The 21,404-nt window shown below is 37.2% G+C and overlaps 2 protein-coding genes across 2 annotated transcripts in view; one reads left to right on the plus strand and one right to left on the minus strand.

Annotated features, from left to right (window-relative positions):
- Positions 1-13,318, minus strand: part of LOC113072647 (transcription initiation factor TFIID subunit 6-like) — a 41,668-nt gene extending 28,350 nt beyond the window's left edge. The window contains exons 1-5 of the mRNA XM_026245623.1: positions 13,119-13,318; positions 11,700-11,863; positions 11,131-11,217; positions 10,839-10,992; positions 5,643-5,699 (exon numbers count right to left, since the gene is read on the minus strand). Of these exons, the coding sequence (XP_026101408.1) occupies positions 5,643-5,699; positions 10,839-10,992; positions 11,131-11,217; positions 11,700-11,855 (454 nt within the window). The 5' untranslated portion in view covers positions 11,856-11,863; positions 13,119-13,318. The remainder of the gene's footprint in view (positions 1-5,642; positions 5,700-10,838; positions 10,993-11,130; positions 11,218-11,699; positions 11,864-13,118) is intronic.
- Positions 13,319-13,985: 667 nt separating this feature from the next.
- LOC113072648 (zona pellucida sperm-binding protein 3-like) lies at positions 13,986-20,584 on the plus strand. The gene is made up of 10 exons (XM_026245624.1): positions 13,986-14,471; positions 17,350-17,465; positions 17,705-17,808; positions 18,167-18,344; positions 18,521-18,638; positions 18,751-18,836; positions 18,987-19,252; positions 19,450-19,626; positions 20,030-20,257; positions 20,352-20,584. Exons 1-10 carry the CDS (start codon positions 14,079-14,081, stop codon positions 20,459-20,461), a joined length of 1,776 nt encoding a protein of 591 aa, XP_026101409.1. The 5' UTR covers positions 13,986-14,078; the 3' UTR covers positions 20,462-20,584.
- The last annotated feature ends 820 nt before the right edge of the window (positions 20,585-21,404 follow it).

A 21,404-nucleotide genomic window follows, 5' to 3' on the forward strand; every position in this document is an offset into this window, starting at 1 on the left:
AGACCTGCGATTAGAATCGTGGGCAAGAATAGTCTGCGCACAGTTGTAAGAGGTAGAGAGTGTAATCAGAGACTTTGGTGTAATCAGATGTGGCTAATTCCTGATGTTCACCTTACCGACCTTGCATTTATCAGTGCACATTTGGTCGTTAGAGTCTAGATGTCACCTGCATGAGCTGACCGGCACTTGCCCCAAGACCAAACAAATCGCAATCTTATCTTCTTCCGGCTCCCCTCTACCGGCACTGGCTGATAGGAACAACGACTACCCTGGAAGAGCACTGCAGCGAGACGCTCTTGCATTACATCCCCCACTCCACAGACACCTGTTGATTGTTGACTCTGTCTGGGACATGATCAAGGCTTGTCTTCATGGCAACTTGCTGTGTCGCTATCATAATCTGCGGACTGAGGCACCTAGATTTAAATGCCAGTGTGGCGGCTCTCCAGGCCTACAAATACACAAACTCTTACATACATACATACACACACACACACACACAAATATATACAGATATGCATTCACCCCACCCCCATCCCCTGCCTTCGCCACTTTGTACCGCCAGTCTGACAAGCGGGTCTGTGACCAGCACAGAGAATGGCTGCAGGACCGGACGGCTGCATGCTTGTGCTGGGTTACCTCCACCCCCCACTCCCCTCTCCTGTTGCAGAGTTGTGCATTTATGCTGTATTGATTATGCGCTTTTGTTGCTCAGGTGTTTTTCCGGTTCTCACACTGTACTCCCGAAGGAGCATAGTCTGGGGGTTATTTTTTATTTCATGTTATGTTGTATTCTTCTTGACTTCCCTGTCTTCCTGTCCTGTAGCTACATTTCACTGCTTGTTGTATGTCATATAAGTTGTAAGTGACAAATAAAATGAAATCTGAATCAAGACGTTCATGACGTTCACTCATGGGCGATTCACAATGTACCATATAGCTGTTTACCTGGCTGTTTCAAATAGTGTGCTTCCGCATAGCCAGGCAACAGAATCGCAACATAACAGCACGGGTTTGTAATCATGCCACGCCATACCAGGCTCAAGTGGAAATACAACTGTAACCTTACCCGACTGACCTTGGAATAGGGCTGGGTATTGTTCAAAATCTTTTGATCCGGTGCCAATTTCGATACCTCAGTTTCGATACCAGTTCCTTACGATACTTTTTTCGATACCATATGTTTCAAAATCCACAAAATACATTAAACACAAAACTTTTATTTTTCACCTTAATTAACCCTCTGGAGTCTAAGGGTATTTTTGGGGCCTTGAGAAGTTTTGTCATGCCCTGACATTTGTGCTTTTTTCAGTTTCTTATAAATATCTAAATGGGTAAAGTCTAATATCACTGTAATCAGCACAAACTGGGCTATAATAATATGTGAAACCCATGCATGTACATGATTGTATTTTTGAGAAAAAAAATGTTATGCATGGTTAGTGAAAAACTAAAAATGTTAAATCACTTGAATAAGGCAATAAAACACATACATAAAATTGGTTGCCGGAAAAGTTGAGAACTGGAGCTTGTAGCCTAGAATTTTTCTTTCTGAATGATGTGAAAATCATCTTGTTTACTCACTCACAGAAAACAATATATTGATTTAAATTTTCTAAAACACTTTTTGTTGGTAAAAGTCATATGCGAGTAGGCGTCAACTATCATGAATATCATTGTGATTTACACCTGAGAAGACAAAGGCCCGCATAATGAGCTGCATAATGAGCCTCTCATTCAACTGTGCCACTGTGAGGGAGGACTTACAAGAAAGAGAACAAAATAAAAGTATATAATTTTATGTTTGTAGTTTATTAAGAATATATTTAATTATCCCACAACATAATTTAATATCCACTTGGGGGAGCAGTTAAACAGTTTATTAGGAACAATCAAAGCGGACTTTCAAATTTTTTGGCATCCTTTCTCTAGTCACACAATCCTTCAGAAATCCTTTTAACAATCTTATTTTCTACCAAATAAACCCCATTTATTATCATCATCATTATTATTATTATTATTATTATTAATGTTGAAAAGAGCTGATAATATTTTTCAGTTTTTTTTAGGGGGAATAAATCGAAAGAACTGCATTGTTTTTACATTTGTTAGAGTTATCTCTATTTGTCACATATATATTATTTACATCAAGCTTTTGAATGGTATAGTATTGTATATTGTTATTGAAACTTCATAATGTTTCACTTGATTATACATTTAGTCAGGAATTATAGTTTGGAAAAAGTATTTGGAAAAAGTCTAACTAGTAAAATGTTTACACGTTATGTGAAAACTAGTACAAATAAATAAAAAGAGACTTACTCATGTTTATGATCTCTGCTGAATAAAGTGCTTCATTCTTTTTTCTGAGGAAATCCATTTCTCAAATCCTCAACCACATCACATCTTTTTGGGGTGAATTATGTCTTAGTCCTCTCATCGCGAAGCAAACAGTAAAATAAAATAAAAACTTGAAGAATAGTCTGGCTGCTTTTTCTTCTGTGTGGGCGTATTCAAGCCGCGCGCTTCAGTTTGAATCTGAATAGCGCGTTAAGCGCGGGGGCGTGGTCACATTAGATATAATGAGCGGAGATATGAAAAACAGACATTGCGTTGTTTTCATATGGATTACTTTATCTCAGAATATTTGTTTTCGGCAGCACTTGTTTAGTTTAAAAGTAGACATTCCAGGCTTTCTATAGATATCTCTCTCATGTCTCTTCGTTAAGTATTCACGGAGTTACAGTTCATTTTAATGAAATGTTTGTACATGACGATCAGCGGAGACAAAGACTGTAGACAGCGCACCTTGTTTGTTATCTTTATTTTATAAGTGCACAAAGGTTTTTTGTTATTATGTCTGTATCCAAAAAAAACTAAACCCTTTACAGATTCGATTGATGTATTGCTCTTATCAGTACGATTAAAACTGAGAGTGTAATTGAAGTTCTTTTCGGGGTTATCAGGTGAAAATGACTCAAAACGCATATATGCGTTAATCGACTCGAAAGGGTTAAAACAAATTCTGGTAACACTTCACACTCAGGATAACATTATTAATACAACTGGTTTTGCTTTTTGGATAGGTGTGCGCCATTCAGGGTCCAGACTGGGACCAAAAAGTTGCCCTGGACTTTCTGGGCTGGTGCAGGGCTCGCAAAATCATTAGCCCCACGTCCCGAAGCTATTGTGTTTTCCAGTCCGATAGGCTATCGTGAATAGTGATGTAAAATTCCTAACTTGATTCGCGTTGTTCACTCGCTTGAAGGGAAACGGATCGTAGCTGATCGATTGCATTTGTTTCGAAATATTGCTGATTCAAGCGTTTTAAACAATTTGTGAGCAATCGGAGTTTGCGCTCACTCATTCAAAGCATGCCCTGCGAGCAGCATTTCAGACAATGCGCGTACAGAGAATTAATTCATCTTTTGCATATCGTAACTTCTGAATGAACACATACACACACAATTATATCAAAATAATTGTCTTTGCAAGTATTCTCGTTAAAGGGGGCGTTTCAAAATACGTGGTATGTGAACGGCCCATTAAAAGACAGCGCGCCACGAGACAACAGTCACAAACCACCGAGCTACCACGAATCAGCTCCAGATCTCTGGAAACCATGCTAAACCATAGCAGAACCCTGACTACATTTTATGGTTTGTGATGCTGAAGAACATTTCATGACATTTCAGACATCTGTAAATTTGTGGCTACTGTGGTTTAATTATAAACGCTATCATAAACTCATATTTACCATGGTAAAATAATTTTCTTTGCCTCTTTTATTTTTTTATACTGTAAAAACTTCAACCACATTGGTTGAAATATTATATTAGAAGTTGTACTTATATTTTTTTTGTAAAGTTATCCAAAGGATTTATTAGCTAATTTAAAAAAAGAACATTAGATTAATTATTTATTGTAATAAAAATAATCGTTAGACTAGTCGACTAATCGAAAAAATAATCGTTAGATTAGTCGACAGAAAAAATAATCGTTAGTTCCAGCTCTAAGTGTGGCACCAGGTGTCTTCAATATTGAACCTTTTCACAATATTCAAATTTTCTGAGATACTGAATTTGGGATTTTTCTTAGTTGTCAGTAATAAACATCAAAATTAAAAGAAATAAACATTTGAAATATATCAGTCTGGGTGTAATGAATAAATATAATATACAAGTTTCACTTTTTGAATGGAATTAGTGAAATAAATAAACTTTTAGATTATATTCTAATTATATGACCAGCACCTGTATATATAATACATACATGCAAGCCAAATGCAGCGTTCTATTTAAAATTAATTTATGTATTCCTGCCTTACCAAACTGCAATGAAGCAACAGGTCTGACTGGGGTGTCACTCTTCCTCACGTATGGCACGCGTGCACACAAATGCTCACTCACTCACTCACACAACTTATAATTTTTTTTATTTTTATAAAACAATTATAAATAAGAAATAAGGTATACCTCATCTAGGTACATTTTGTTTTCAGATTACAGCTGAAAAAGTCTGATTCTTATTTATAATTGATTTTTTTTTTTTTTATGTATAAATTGTGTACTCGTTTGGCTTGATATTTTATATACATTTATTTTTGTTCTCAGGTCTGTAATTTGCAGAAGGTGCAATCCTTCTTTTGTAATGTTGTATTAAGAAGACAAAACTAAGGCCAAATGGCCTTTACTATTTAAGTTTGTATTCATAGTTTTACATGTTATACATGTTTTACAGTAAGTTGACTTACTTAAAGTTGACTTAAAATGAACTTTTATTTTGACTGGTTACCATGAATATCTTTAAATTGACACTGGTTTTACTCAAATGAAATGGTAAAATGCTTGTGAAGGCACTCAGAACAGTTCTGGTGATGTTGTTTATGTATTTATGTCCTCATTGAGATGGCAGATGCTTTAAATTACTGCAAGCGTCACGCGTTTCAGTCTATGTAGTAAACAAACCTGCACATCTCTGCCATTCATTAATTCACACAGAGAAGCGCAGAACATGCAGGATTCATATTTCAACCAATTTTTGCGGCTTAACATTTACAGATAGTGGTCCATATGGAGATTTGATTAATTTATGCTAACTTTGAGAACTACCGTGACTGTTCATGTTAAAATGTAAGTTTAATTTTCATGTCTGGATTTTGAAATTCCATCAGCGTTTTCTGCTTCAAGGAAATCATAGCGCTGTATGCATCAAGAACCAGTTTGACCGGTACTCGGTAAAGGACCTTGTACCATGACATTTAAATTTTTTAGTACCGACTTGGTACCAAAGTACCGGGTCTTTTGACAACAGTAATATATTTGCTTAATAACATGCTATACATTTGCTACTACAGTTTCATGCAGTCTTTTAATGAAACCGTTTTAAATTCAGTAATCTTTTGAGGCTGTTTATTTGTCACCCATGGTTATCAATTTAATATGGATACCAAGATATTAGATTTTGGTATCATACTGAAGGGTTAATTGAGCCAACCCTAATATAAACTGAAAAAAATAGTATAATTTGAAATATCTTTAATACTTGAAATCATTCATTATCAAATTAAAATTGTACAAACATATTCCCTGACTCTATAACATGTAATGCAAATGAGCAAAAGATCCAGTAAACTCTCTTACCTGGAGGTGGGTTTTCTGGTATTGCAGGCTGGACACCATCAATACTTAACCAGTGAGCTGAAAGACAAAGAGACGATAGGCTATTTTCCTTCCTGTTCATGAGGTAAATCTAATGTTGTTCACAGACGATATATAAGGCATGCAAATAGCACTTCTCACACAAAACTCATCGAAGACTCAACTCAGAATTGATTCAGTCTAATGTTAGCATGTAGCTAACAATGTCACACTTATTATAAACAGTTGTAATAAACAAACACAGGGCTCCAAACAAAAAAAATCTAAGGAGCCATTGGCTCCTATAAGAAAAAAACTTAGGTGCCAAATTATTTTTTAGGTGCCACAGAATAAGCAAGTTTTAATTGTTTTATTTAAATTATTTATTTGACATTTTAACTTTTTAATCATACTGACGTGTTTATGTCTCATCTATTCTTGACTTTATCAGCATTTTAATCCATCTTGTAGATGACCTGGGAATGAAGGTTCACTTAAAGTGGGAGCTAAATGTCTTTTCCAACTTGAAATATACAGTCATGCGTTGTTTATTACACAAAATCTGTACCAATATCATGGACCATGAGCATCACTTGGCCCCTGAGTATAGGTTGGGGTCCTCCTCAATGCATCCTGTAAATGTTGTCATACTCTCTTAAAAATAAAGGTACTTCATGATTACATAGAAGAACCTTTTTATCCTGTCTAAATGGTTTAATAAAGAACTTTTAACATTTGAAGACAATAACAGATTATGAAAAGGTCAGAAATAGATTGTTCTTCAAAGAGCCTTTGACTTAATGGTTCTTTGTGGAACCAAAATTGTTCTGTGAAGAACCTTTTAAGCTCCTTTATTTTTAAGAGTGCATGTCTTTCACACTTTCAGTCTGTTTTTCTTAATTAGTAGAATTTAATTTTATAGGAGGAGTTGAATCATGTAGACAACAGGAAAGTAAAAAGTAAAAATATTAAAATTCACTAGCTCATAAATATAGCAAAATGCTCCTTTATATTTATTTTTCTAGCTGACTGATGAGCTTATGGACACCGAAAGGTTACTGAGGTTAATATTACGTTGCAATGTTTACAAGCTTTACACGTTTTCCACAGTTTGAAAGTGTTGTACTGTAGAATCTCTTATAAAATAGCCTACCTTTTGATGTTAATTCATGTTCATTATGTACTCTAGTAGTAAAGAGCAAGGTATGATAGGTTCACTTGCTGCTTGAACTGAGGCACTACTCGCGATCACGCCTGCCGCATTAGGGGCCGTTCACGTCGCGTCTTTTGCACGCTCAAGTTCGTTATTTCAAATGTAGGCGTGTGGTATGAGTGCGTGCTCATAATGGAAGCGACGCGCTCGTTTTTTTCCAGGCGCGCCCGCACCGCATCGAGTTAAAAACATCTCAACTTTTCAGAATCCCGCAAGCGCACCGCAGATCATGTGACAAGAACCCACCAATCAGTTCCATCCTTTCCAGTACCAACGAAAGCTCAGCCAAGATGAAAAAACAGCTGATCATAGCTGTATATGGATAGCCATTTTTAAATAAATTTAGTAACAGAGCTACTGCAAGCGATTTTTAGTGCTGCAAATCCATTTATCCTTTGCTGAAATGTATGCGTCTTCATGGAGCGAGCAGGTCATGGTTGCTTAGCAACGGCAGACGCCTCAGGAGCGCAAGAGCCCGAAGGCTTTTGAAAAAAAAAAACAGAACGCACGCCTAGCGCCTAGCGTTTTCCACGTGTTTCTAGGCCCGATATGTGAACGGCCCCTTAAAGAGCACCAAAACTGTATTTATTGTTTGAATTTTGTTATGAATTTGGAATAATTTTAAAGCTGATACTCTGTAAATTAAAAAGTAACAAAGCACAAAGCTTTTTGCGATTACTGGACGGCAAGTGCACTTCAAATAATGAAGTTCATGCATTAACAGAACACAGCATGGACTAAGATCTTGTTAAGAAGAAGCATTTTGATTATAAACGAGAACTGTTAACGATATTGCCAATATCCACACAGATGACAGCTTTACCTGTTGTAGTTTGTTCAAGTTATGAACGAAATAGACGCTGTTTTTCTGCACTTTCTCTTCAAGTCTCCATCATTTCTCTCCCTCGCGCGTTTATCAGGTGTGTGTCAGCACTGCTGTGCGGCAGATGAGGACTGTTTAAAACTCTTTTTCCCACTAAAACTTCAATGCACGTTCTCTCAATGCGCGAACATAACAAAAGATGTGAATGCAAAACAATCAGGAAAAAAGGCATTACATGCAATTTTTTAAGAGATAACATGTAAATACATAGGCCTAGTCGCCAGTGGCGACCTCAGCAAAAACTTCACTCGCATTTTAATATTTATGGTCGCAAATGTGACCGTTTTAGTCGCAGTTTGGAGCCCTGAAACAGCACAAACAAATAAAGGGTTAACGGTCCATTTTAATTACATTTAAAAGTATAGTTTACCCCAAAATTTAAATTTTATGACTTTGTTTCTTCAGTAGAACACAAACATAGATATTTACTGAAACCGTTGCAGTCTGTCAATCCTATAATGTAAGTGGATGGGAATCATGGCTTTGAGAATCATAAAAAATACACAAACAACAATGAATTAAACCCTGCGGCTTGAGATAATACAATGATATGCAAAGAAACAAAACGATTGGTCTGTGCAAGAAACTGAACTGTATTTATCTTCTTGCTTTATGGTGGATTGCAGACTGATTAAGTGCATTACCGCCACCTCTCTCTCAAATGGACCACTTACACTCCCGATTGAGATTGTAGATAGAATGTCAATGGTCCATTTCAGAGATAATGGTGGTAATGCACTTGATGTCTCATGCACAGGCTGAAGATGAGGCGAATGCACTCAGAACAGTTCAGACATTGCGATGAAAATCAAAGGTAAACAAGGTATAAATACCGTTCAGTTTCTTGCTCATCACTCATTTTGTGTCTTTACACATCAGTGTATCATCACATGAGCAGGGTTTCATTTGTTTTTTTTCGGTGTATGTTTTATGACTCTCAAAGCCGTGATTCATATCCACTTACCGTATTTTCTGGACTATAAGTCACACTTTTTTTTCATAGTTTGGCTGGTCCTGCGACTTATAGTCAGGTGCAACTTATTTATCAAAATTAATTTGACATGAACCAAGAGAAAACAGCCGCGAGATGGCGCTCTATGCTGCTCAGTGCTCCTTTAGCCTACATGGAAAACATAGAGCGCCGTCTCGCAGCTGTAGGCGGTAATATTTTCTCTTGGTTCTTGATTCTAAATAAATGCAACTTATAGTCCAGTGCGACTTATACATGTTTTTTTCCTCGTCTGTGACAAAGCTGACCTAATTGTCACCGCTGGGCAACACTGGCACACACACGCACATGCACACAAACACACCCCTACACTTAAGCAGAAATACTTACCTTTGTAATAACTAACGCTCGTTTTCCTCCTGCTGTTCCGCCGTCGGCAGCGCGGGTGCACACGCGGCTCCGATGGCACATACGCGTTGGACATTATTTCATCTTCCCCTCCTCATCCGTCAATATTCATAACCCCGGACATTTCAAACACTCACACTGCATGTTGTTTGATGTTGTCTTGTCTAATCAGTGTTTGTTATATTGAATTGGGCGTGCAATGGTCGGTGTTCCGGTGTGAGACGCTGCCAAACAGAGCGATTGAGCGGCGATCAGTTATGACGTCACTGACTGCGCCGCGCTGCCGCAGCGCACCGGAAGCCAGCCAAACCATTGTTTTATATTAGTAGGGGGTACCTTGTTTTTGTGTGTATATAAATTAAATGGTTGAATGTAGTATTTTTGTGTTTAATGTTTTAATTGTTGATTGCGTGTTTGAGTTTGTGTTTAGTATTAATAATTGGTGTAAAAGAAGTCGAAATGCCTGAAGTAATGGGGTTTTAACCGTCTCATATTACCCATTTGAGAAGTCCCATGTGAAGGGGGTGGAGTCTGGCCTATATAAGGGCAGGCCAGATTAAAACTCATCACTTGTTTACCAAGTCGGAGCGAGAGAGCAACTGTGGTGCCTCAAGCGATCTTTTTTGTAACTCCTGTATATTGTGGATACTTACCTGTATATTGACTTTTTTCATTTGGATTATTCCCTCTTTATTTTTCTGTTTGTTGTTTCTTTGGTACTTTGTGCACCTATATATTTTTTTTTTCCACCATTGGACTGTGTATATTTTTTGGCACTGTAAATAAATTGCACTAGCACATAAGTGCTATTGCGGGCTAAACCATCATTTAACTTCTTTTACGGACATTCACAACGTCCCCAAGCGAGTGGTGGTTCTCGCTTTATCACATCGTCATTACGTATTTTTGGATTGATGCGACTTATAGTCCGAAAAATTATAGGTACATTATAGGACTGACAGACTGCAATGGTTTCAATTAAAAATTTCTGTCTGTGTTCTACTAAAGAAACAAAGTCATCTACATCTTGGATGCCCTAGGGGTAAGCAGATAAAATTTTAACATAAAATTTTAATTTTTGGGTGAACCATCCCTTTAAAGGTACAATTTGTAAGATATTTGCAGAAAAATAACCAAAAACCACTAGACCGATTACTAACAATATCTCTGATGTTTTCAACTACTTGTAAATCAGGAGAAAATTTCCATTTTAAACAGTGACACAGAGCAGTGCAGTCGCCTGTCAATGCCGTTAGATACCCTTTGTTACTGCCTTTACTGACGTAGAAACCACATGACAACAGTGTCGTGGACAAATATATTAAATCCATGATTTATCTTTCTGTCTGATTGATGGCCGCCAGCGGTTGGATAGAAGACAACAAATCCCATCATTCCATGCTCCTTCTTAGCATCATCAAACCATGCAATTTTTATTGTTTTGATAGTGCGCCCTCTCGTGGCAGGTCCTACAACCTATTGTTTTAGTTAATTTTGTATATACACTTTTAGTGTATTATAAAACATTTATTATTTACTTTTCTGCTCGTCAAACTTGGAACTGAGCTCAATTCAAATTCATTTTGGCAAAAATACACTTAAGTATTTTTTGCTGTGTTCCATTTGGAATGGATGTTATATGGCCCTTATATGTTGTCTAGGTAAGCAGCTCACTAGATTTTGGTACAGAGCTTGCATCTAAATAGCAAATAATCTGGCTTCATATGAGACATGCTTGTTAATTACCTTTGAGCGTAACATCAAGAGGGACTCTAGGGAGGGGTGTGTTGATGATATCACTAAGATCCACTTCCTTTTCTTCATAGAAGTGCAATTCTCTGCCACCTCCACTTGCAAACCGAAATGGAATGAACTCTTGAGACTGGAATCCATACAGAGGCTAAAGGAGACAAATACAATTAAAGTAAAAACAAGATATAAAGATATACAAGGAAAATAATTTGTGAAGGGTTCTGAATGTTGTGGTACAGCCAGAGAGAGGAAACCAATATTTCTCATTTTGTTCCAATTTTCTCACCTCCACGTTTTTTATTTTAAGAGCATGGTCAATGTCACCAGTAGTAAGTTTGCGTCGTTTACCATGGTGCATAAACTTCAGTGCGTCCTGTGGGAGATATCACATCAACAAAACCTTCAGTATTTCTATGCAATCTATCAACTGGAAAATAATGCAGACTGATGTAATCAGTTGTGATTAAATAAATGCTCTAAGCCATAATCGCAATTTCAAATGTAGTTCAACTGACAACTGTTGACCACAATATTAAAACTCTTAAGTTATTATGAGAAGTGTACACATATTTTCAGTTAATAGTGTTTCACTTTGATTTCTCAGACTGTGTTGGTCTAATCTGTCCCAACACAAGTCAAGGAAATCAATGGGAAACACTGTATATTATACTGTATTTTATTATATTATATTACTCTGATAAATTAACTTAATCAAAAAGGAAAATATGTAATATATAATTAAAAAAAATATATATATATATATATATATATATATATTATTTAGATTGTCTCTATAAACTATATCTTTCATAAACAGAAAAATATAAATAAAGTGTTGAGTGCAATTGTAAATACCTGAGCAATCTCCTTGATCCTGTAGCTAACCTCTTCACTAAGGGCCAGACAACTGTCTTCCTGCAGTGAGCCCACACCCACTGACTCCGCCATCGCCTTCATGGATTCGGTAGGCAAGATCACCGAACACAGCTTCTGTCTGCGCTCCTCTGCCATGTCTCACTCTGGAGAAGAAAAACAGCTACAGTTCAGTCAGATATATTCAGATTGCAAGTAACTGTCATTAATTATTTTCACTAACAAGATAATTGAGCATTAAGAATAATCTGCTGACTTTGATTCAGGTTTTGATTCAATTAAAAAAATGACTACTCATATTCTTAGAAGCATCAATGGTTTAAAAAATCTCAAACAAATCAGTGATATTTTGCATTAATGCTATCCTTTCCAAATGTGTTTATCAATTTATAGTTGTAATAACTTTATATAGCGGCATATTTTCTATTCTATTACATTCTTAACTCACAAGTTAAAAGCCCTAGTCCAAATACTTCTTAGGTTTTTTGTATAATTTCAAAACAAAACAAAAATATATATATTATTTTCTTTCAGTGGGGCCAGTGAAAATGTTGGTAGGGCAAGTATAAATCTGTAGTGCTGGTTTAACCTGGTACTCCATTACAATCAAGTGAATTCACATATTGACAAAAATCGACATACATTCATTCGGTAATACATATGTATTATTTGAAAATATGATTGATTCACAAAGGTTATATATTAGCAAAGACTGAAATCAAAACGAGTTTCTAATTATACGGCTGGTGTCGAGACAAATATCCACAGTTGAACGTAACTGGTGACTATTAAAAGAAATCCAGTTTAATGATCAAAAATTAAGATATTATTTACAAAAAAAGAAAGAAAAAAAGAAACTTACAAATAAGATTTTCTATTTCAATTGATTTGATGTCCAACAGGAGCATTGTATCATATTGGTAATCATACGAATCCTATTGAGAGCAATGTCTAAAATGAGTAACGTTGGTTGGTCTGTATTATGATGGAATTTCAATATCTAAAATTCCAATAAGATAATTCTGAGATTGCAACAAAAATTTTGAACACTCCTCCCCGTAAAGCATTAATGACAGCATTGACATTTCGTCCACTATTCAACTATTGTAAGGATCTATCAGATTTAATTTAGCTACAGAAAACATGCCTTAATGATTTAAAATGTTTTTTGATTGTTTGTTTGTTTTCTTCGAGTCGATTTAAGCACATTTAGTGCGGTATCAAGTAAACGTTACTCAAATAATGATATACTACGCTGTCAAAAAATCGTACATGCACATATGTAAAAATGTCTTAAAAAGTATTAAGCCGATCATGTATAAACGAGAGGGGTTGATTGTTGATGTTTTTCCTGCAATAAAATGGCACAAAAAGCTGAACATAACTGCATGTCGTTCTTACCTCAAAGATAATTCTGCAAAGTTAAAACGATAAAATACAATGAGCAAATCCCTTATGTATGGCTACTCAGGTTGTGACTATACGGCTAACGGTTTATTTATTCGCTGTATTAGTTTTTAGTATTCATATAAAATACATCCTGTTTAGCTCAGCACAATTTTTCCGAAAATTCGCCATTTTGAATTCGTTGGAAGGTCCTGAGAGTCGAAGGAAAGTCCGAAACTTAATCCCACATAAACGTATATTTAAAAAGCACGTTTTAGCGGTATGCCTTTATATAAGCTTTATGAGTAAGCTGGCAAACGATTTGCTATTAAAAACATATGATATTCCATGAAAAAAAAGAAGAAGAAAAAACGCATCTAGGTTTAATTCTTATGCATCTTTCAAGACATCGATTCCCGAGGCTGCTGAAGACTCCTGCTATCAGCAAATCATCATGCTGCCTAGTTTTCAAACTTGCACAAACTGTATTCTTAGTGTTTATAATAATATATTATAAAAATTAATATTCACTTAAAATTAAAAGTAAAGAATGTTAAAATATGCTTCTAAAACATTATTATGATAATTATTGTAATAATTATAATTTATAATTTTTTATACATTGCAAATTACTGCTTGTCGAAATCAGAATATGCACAGAACAAAATTAACATGTCAACATAAAAAATAGATCAACTATGTATAGTGGGAGAACGAAGGGAATACGTATGAATGAAAATTCAGAGGACACATATTCCTTTGTAACTTTGTGTGAGTGGGAGGGGAGTTTTTTTTAATGGTCACTTTAATTATTGCCCGACTTTCAACAATGCAACGTCTAATTACCCCGTGATTATGGAACTGGTTTAAAAATGGGTTAATTGTTCATTTAAAGGCGCAGAAGTGGGCCGGAAGTTTGCTAGGTGATGCGGTGTTATAACTTGCAGATTGTGTTCTCTAATTTAAACGAGGACGATGACAGAAAGTTTAATCTTGACTCTTCTAATTTTGACCGTAGAGTTTAGTGATGTGAGGGCATCTCCACTAAGCTCTGATCCACATATAACTTCTCCAGTCGGTCGGTCGCAAATGAGTGAACCTTTTCAAATCAAGCAGCCCTCGAATCAAATAAAAGAGTCATCCGGCAGACAGATCACACGAGTCAAAACCGTAGCCGTGATTTGTCACGAGAATTACATGGAGATTGCGATTAAGGCTGACCTCTTTGAAGTCGGCCAACCTGTGCATGCTTCGGAGCTGCATCTTGGCGCCGACAGTCAGTTTATAACTTCTTGTAAAGTGAGCGCATTCTCCACAAACGAGTACATCATAGCAGCTAGGCTCACCGACTGTGGCACTCAACACTGGGTATGAGCAATTCTTTTTGTTTATTTTTTTTTTTTTTAGGTCGCTGTTTTGGGTCATCTAGGTGGGAAAACGTTAAGTTCCGTAAAAAGTCTCTCATAATCATAATTCATAAGTCATAATTTTCCCCTAACAATGCGTTCGTAGTCTCCGTTGAATGGGAATAGATAAAGACCCCTGTACAGCAAGAAAATCGAGAAAACACGTGGTGATGGGAAGTCCGATTCAAACAGTTTGAAAATGAATGGGCTGTTATTTTACGTCACCGCCATATACCTGCATGTACCTGGCTTCTCGATAGGACGTGTGCTAAAAAGTCATATGTGGGCGTAATCTAGTAAAGTTTAATGCCCGCATTTTATCCAAATGACTCCCTTTGTTAACACTTTGAAACTTCTCTATTAGCCATAGATCTGTTTTGTGGTAACTTTGTAAGCATACTTTTAGGGTTATCATTTTATTACTTAATCCTTCCATATATTGCCTTTTTAAGATTTTCTCAATCGGTGAGTTATTCTAGCCTTAAGATGTTTTGTGAGTACAGGCCTGGGACTGGATGGGTAGGTGAACTACATTTTGCTTTTATAAAATATTTATTTGTAACCATTAAAAGTTACAGACGCATTGTCATGTTAACCTTACAGGTGAATGAGGAAATTGTCATCATCGCACCCTTTGCCAAGTGCATTCTAAATGGCTTCGTTATGACACTGTTATGTGCCCTGCTTCCTCCGAAGTCCCCACTTTAAAGAGTAACTAAACCCTAAACCATTTTTTTTAGTTAATGATTTGTAAGAATGGGGCTTTATTAGTGCTGTTCATTGAACTTTTTTTTGACATTTGAGTATAAAGTGTTTTAATTCTACAATATATGGTGTAAAAATGTCTGAGTGCTGCCCTCCTCAGGTTGAACGGTGGCTACTGCAGTTGATTTTTCCTATTGGATGTTGCGGTGGCAAGTGACATAAGCGGTGGCAGGTGACATAAGCAGTTTCCAGCTCATTACGCCCCTTGGTCCGAGCTACCACGCCCTTGGCAGGATAAAACCATCTTGTTCCGTCAAAATCACTGTAGTGAGTCAGGAGTTGGAATTGCGTGTATTGAAAATGACCAGGATAGACTAATAAAGCATCTATTTAGCCTAGCAATTATATAGTTATTTAGATCTTCAAGATAGAGTAGATTTATCCGTATTTAGTACAGTGGTCAGGATGGTACGGAGGTGTGTTGCTGGTTGCGACAGCACTGCTGGACTGCATAGTTTACCAGCAGACTTTAAAATTAGGCGCCAGTGGTTGCATGCACTTGGCCTGGAAGACAGCGAGTTCCCGCCTTGAGCTGGAGTGTGCAAACTGCATTTTACACGGGATTGCTTCTCCAACGAAATGGAGGTGGAAATGGGCTTCTCCACACAGCTCGCGCTGAAAAGTGATGTAGTTGCGGGAGTTAAGGCCGCAGTTTGAGCCTGCAGCTCGAATTGATATGAACACCTCGACATCCTCCACTTAAGGTGAAAGTGAGGGAGAGAAGTTCTCTACTTCAAATGATCGCTCTGTATCAACTCTACTTGCGTCATTAGTCACTCTCCATTTTAGCGACTCTGACAGCAGCTGTCAATCAATCCGTCACTGCGGGTCTCAGGTTTACGCCGCACTCGCTCAGCCCTGCCCTAGGTTCGTCCCCTCTATCTCCGCTGTGATCTGCCCACTTTTCAGCATTTTTCAAATATTGTCAGTGGGTGGAGTCAGGCTCTGACCAGGGGTTTAGTTACTCTTTAAGGGTTCTTCCCTACAGAGTGATAAAGGCATAGAGATGCTTCCTTCTAAACTGGAATTTGCCCAGCTACCGTTTTAAATCCAGTTTAATTAATTTCTTTAAAAAAAAAAAAAAAAATTCGGTGTGGTTCCTATACCAATGATGATGGTCATTATAATGTTCCTATAAATCCAATCCAGATGTCAGCACAAACTCAACTTTTTATCGTTTCTCCCAAAAACCACAAAACCTACCTTCGCCCCCTGTTCCTTAAATTCATTTAAAGGGTTAGTTTACCCAGATAGAAATTTATGTAATTAATAACTTGCCCTCATGTTGTTTCAAACCCGTAAGACCTCCACTTATCTTTGGAACACCGTTTAAGATATTTTCGATTTAGTCCGAGAGCTCCAGAGAGTCCATCCATTGAAGCTCTGTGTACGGTATACTGTCCATGTCCAGAAAGGTAAGAAAAACATCATCAAAGTAGTCCATGTGACATCAGAGAGTCGGTTAGAAGTTTTTGAAGCATCGAAAATACATTTTGGTCCAAAAATGGCAAAAACAACGACTTTATTCAGCATTGTCTTCTCTTCCGTGTCTGTTGTGAGAGAGAGTTCAAAACGAAGCAGTCTGGCTATCCGGTTTGCGAACGAATCATTCGGTTCACCAAATCGAACTGAATCATTTTAAACGGTTCGCATCTCTAATACGCATTAATCCACAAATGACTTAAGCTGTTAACTTTTTTTGAATGTGGCTGACGCTCCCTCGGAGTTCAAACAAACCAATATCCCGGAGTAATGCATGCACTCAAACAGTACACTGAATGAACTGCTGTGAAGGGAGAACTGAAGATGAATGCCGAGCCAGATAACGAACAATAGACTGATCTAAAATATCTTAAACCGTGTTTCAAAGATAAACGGAGGTCTTACGGGTTTGAAACAACATGAGGGTAAGTTATTAATAACATAAATTTGCTATCTGGGTAAACTAACCCTTTAAATCATTTTGAGGGAAAAACTTTTTTTTTTTTTTTTAACTGGTCCTACGACCTAAAACTAGTTTGACAGCCAATTAACACTAGCTAGCTCAATTGTATAATAACTTTCATTTTGTTCAGATTACAGATGACTCCCTTATATACACCAACCTCCTTATCTTCACTCCGCAACCCTCTCCAGATGGAGTGGTTCGCCTTGAGCAGGCTGTAGTTCCCATTGAATGTTATTATCGAAGGTAAATGTACTGTGCTTTTGGCAACAGACAAACTTTTTTTTTTTTTTTTTTTTTCTAATATTTACAATAGTTTACCCTAATATGTAACTAACATACCATGGTGTTACTGTCTTTTACCAGAATTGAATATTGGAATTTATTCAAGATCCCAATTATGAAATCTGGTCAAAAGAAAATTGACTGCAATTTTTGTTTGTTTGACAAATCTGCTGGAGCATTTGTGTCCTTTTATCTCTCAGAAGGTTTGATATTACCAGTAACCCCATCAGACCAACATGGGTTCCTTTTAGTTCAACGCAATCAGCAGTGGAGGATTTGCAGTTTTCACTAAAGCTAATGACAAGTATGTGCACAATTTCACAAGTATAGTTTTGGGTGATTGCTATGTGCAATTTAGTTATTTAGTTGGAGGGGCATTCTTGTAGAGAAGATTTGATTGGACAAAACCTGTTCTGGATTATTAATTCTTTAATTTTTAAAAAAAGAGAAGTGCCAACATCTGCCAGACCCTTTTGAAAAATGTTGGAAGTATGCTAGGATGTAGACTGACGTGGACTACCACAATTTAATTGTTAACCTGTTTGTAATTTCAGGAGACTTTATTCTGACACTTTACATCATCTACACTACATTTCTCTGACTATATGAAAAGTAGGCAGTTGTTGCTTGGTCAGATTTTTGTCTCCTTATTTCTGCTTCAGGTGATTGGCGCTCCGAACGAGCCTCTTCGGTGTACTTCCTGGGAGACTTCATAAGCATAGAAGCCTCAGTTCATCTGGGTCATCACGTTAACCTCCGTGTATATATTGAGAGCTGTGTTGCCACAGTGACTCCAGATATTAAGTCTTTGCCCAAATACACATTTATTGAAAATCATGGGTGGGTACATTAATCAAGAATGAAGTATGTATGTGTGTATATATATATATATATATATGTATGTGTGTATATTATTTTTTGTGCTGATAAGCACCTATCACTCAAATGAAATTATTATTTGGCTTATCAACAAGTGTGTATATATAATTTCTATTTTTTTTTTCTTACCTGATTAGTTGTCTGATGGACGGACGGACAACTGGCTCAAAGTCTCGTTTCCTTCCCAGAATCCAGAATGACAAACTCCAGCTACAACTGGATGCATTCAAATTCCACCAAGAGACAAGGCCAGAGGTGTATATTATGGAAATGGCACAAAAAAATAAATAAATACCCTGTGAAGATGTGGCAAACTTAAAAGGAAATCTTCAATTTAAATGAACATACTTCTCACTTTGTTATACAGATGTACATCACTTGTACTCTTCAAGCTTACCCTGTAATGGATGTAGTTGACCCCTTTCATAAAGCCTGCTCCTTTATCGAAGGAAGGTATGGAGCTTTGCTTTCATCCTTGGGATTTGTTGTCTAGTACAGAACATTTTATCTTGGACTCTTACTGTTTGCCACACAAACCGTATTTTCTAGTACATTTGGGAACCAACCTAAATTTTGCCCTCGCTCCCCTCTTTAATTTACAAGCTGGAAGGCTGCAGATGGTGGAGACTGGGCTTGTTACAGCTGCCAAGCAACAAAAGATTATGCATCATTCCTCCATTCTACACCGCAACAACCTGAGCCACCTTCTCCCAGACAAGACCAGACCTCATCTTCCCAAAGACCCAACAAATTTAAGATTCAAGAGGGTTCTGGAAGTTCTTTCAAATCCTTGCCAACAAGTGAACCTGTTCTCTCTTGGAAGAACGTAATTCTCCCACAAGAGGAGGATTATGGAGTTGTTTCAGTGGGTAAGCATTCCCAGATCCAGTGTTGTTGTTTTTTTTTTGTTTTTTTTATTTGTTTTTTTTGTGTTAAGAGAAATTACCCTGACAGCACCAAACGTAATTTTGTACAATCAGAGTATTTTAAAGATGAGATCTTTATTTAAAGACTGGTAAGCAGGTTTCTTCTCACCATTTTAACAAATGTGGATCTGTGTCAATAGGATGGGAAGAGGAGAAAACCTTGGGTCCACTAGCCATCCTTCCTAAAAAAATGAAAATGGGGTTTCTGGCTCCTCCCAGAGTGAAGCAGGGTGTTCCACCGGTCCCTTATCTCAGTAAAGATAAGAAACCGATGCCTCATAGTAGCCTATGGAAGAATGGTGTTTCTGCTAAGATGGGTTTGTATTATGCCATGTTTCCACCAAAATTACTCATAACAATTGTACCAGGAACCTAGAAAGTACCAGTGTCTGCAAGATAGGCTCTTTTGCATTTTTGTAATGCACTGGAACTAAACCCGAGAAGGGAGTCAAGGAGATCTTGCAGAATTCTTGTACATGTAGTCCACAATTATTTCATTGGTGGGACCATGCTACTTGTAAACGAGTGTGCATGTAAACCCTATTTCCAAGTGATTGGAATTTGTGTATGTTCAATCTAGAGGGCAGTTTTGCACATGGGTTATGAGAGTTTCAAAGGTGTTGTGTTTTTTTAATGGCCTCTTCAATATTTTAATGCTGATTAGTTTACAGAAGTTAAAATGCTTAAAACTGCAGCATAAATTATTAATGTCTCCCCCAGATAAAAGTGTTCTAATTCCTCAACCCTCATTGGAAGACACTGAGCAAGCTAATATCATGGCAATTAAACCAGAATTAAAGAAGATTGAGGATGAATATGACCATGAAGATGGTGACGACACGGAAGACTATGATGGTAGAGGTGAAGACCATGACTATAAAGCGGAAAAAGAAAAGGCAAGAGAGGTTTATCAAAGCATGTGGAAGACTAAACTCTTGTCAGAAGAAGGTAATGCACAAAACTGGCATGGTATTTAAGTGAAGTGTGGTGACATTGTTTGGCGTACATATCTTTGCTTATGTAAAAGTCTTTTATCTTGCAGATTTTAAAGAACGCTTTACAACTCTTGGCTCAAACAGTGAGGAAGACTCTGGACTGCATACATTAGGTACAAGCCCCTCCCTTCCAGATAAAGAAGAGGGTTCCCTCTAAAGAAGGGTTATGAATGCTGATAGAGATGACTCAATTTCGCTGAGATGGAGGAAAGCACACAAGCAGGAACCAAGGCATGAGAACTTTCACCATTGCACTAATTAAATGGTTTAAAAAAAAAAATCCCTCCCCCATTGTCTTCATTGTCAGTTTTTTTTTTTTTTGTGTGTGTGTGTAGTAATCTTAAGGTATACATTTATGCATTCAGTTTAATTTGGTGATGCTAAAAAAACATTTATGTATTTATTTTTTCTTCCCCAGTTGTGGCTCAATGATCAATCATGCAGTGACCGACTAGTCAGAAGCACCTTAGGCTGTTCAAGTCACCTTTATTTATATAGCGCTTTAAACAAAATATATTGCGTCAAAGCAACTGAACATCATTCATTAGGAAAACAGTGTGTCAATGCAAAATGACAGTTGAAGGCAGTTCATCATTGAATTCATTGATTTCATCTCTGTTCCGTTTAAATAGTGTCTGTGCAGAATGGAGAAAAAAACCTTGGGAGAAACCAAGCTCAGTTGGGGGGCCAGTTCAAGAATCATCTGTTTCCTGTGGTCATCTGAGACTATAGGTCTTTACGGGGGATCTGTATCTGGAGCTCTAGTTGTTCTGGTCTCGGCTGTCTTTCAGGGATGTAGAGGTCCTTTCTAGGTGTTGATCCACCATCTGGTCTGGATACATACTGGATCCGGGTGACTGCGGTGACCCTCTGATCTGGATACAGACTGGATCTGGTGGCTATGGTGATCTTGGAATAAGAGAGAAACAGACTAATATTAGCGTAGATGCCATTCTTCTAATGATGTAGCAAGTACATCAGGTGGAATGGGAACTGCAACGCCCGCAGTTGTAGGTATTATAGGTATTATCAAATTGCCTGAGTTTTGAGAACATAGCGGACGTAGAGGATTATAATGTAAATGGAGCTAATTCAAATAC

This window comes from Carassius auratus, unplaced genomic scaffold, assembly GCF_003368295.1.
Source record: "Carassius auratus strain Wakin unplaced genomic scaffold, ASM336829v1 scaf_tig00009729, whole genome shotgun sequence".
Taxonomy (NCBI): domain Eukaryota; kingdom Metazoa; phylum Chordata; class Actinopteri; order Cypriniformes; family Cyprinidae; genus Carassius; species Carassius auratus.

Bases quoted from the DNA above. Each gene is read 5' to 3' on its own strand.
- LOC113072648 (XM_026245624.1), top strand. From the start codon at position 14,079: ATGACAGAAAGTTTAATCTTGACTCTTCTAATTTTGACCGTAGAGTTT. The intron at 14,472-17,349 runs GTATGAGCAATT...CATTTTGTTCAG, and splicing joins ACTGTGGCACTCAACACTGG to ATTACAGATGACTCCCTTAT. The intron at 18,837-18,986 runs GTATGGAGCTTT...TTAATTTACAAG, and splicing joins TGCTCCTTTATCGAAGGAAG to CTGGAAGGCTGCAGATGGTG.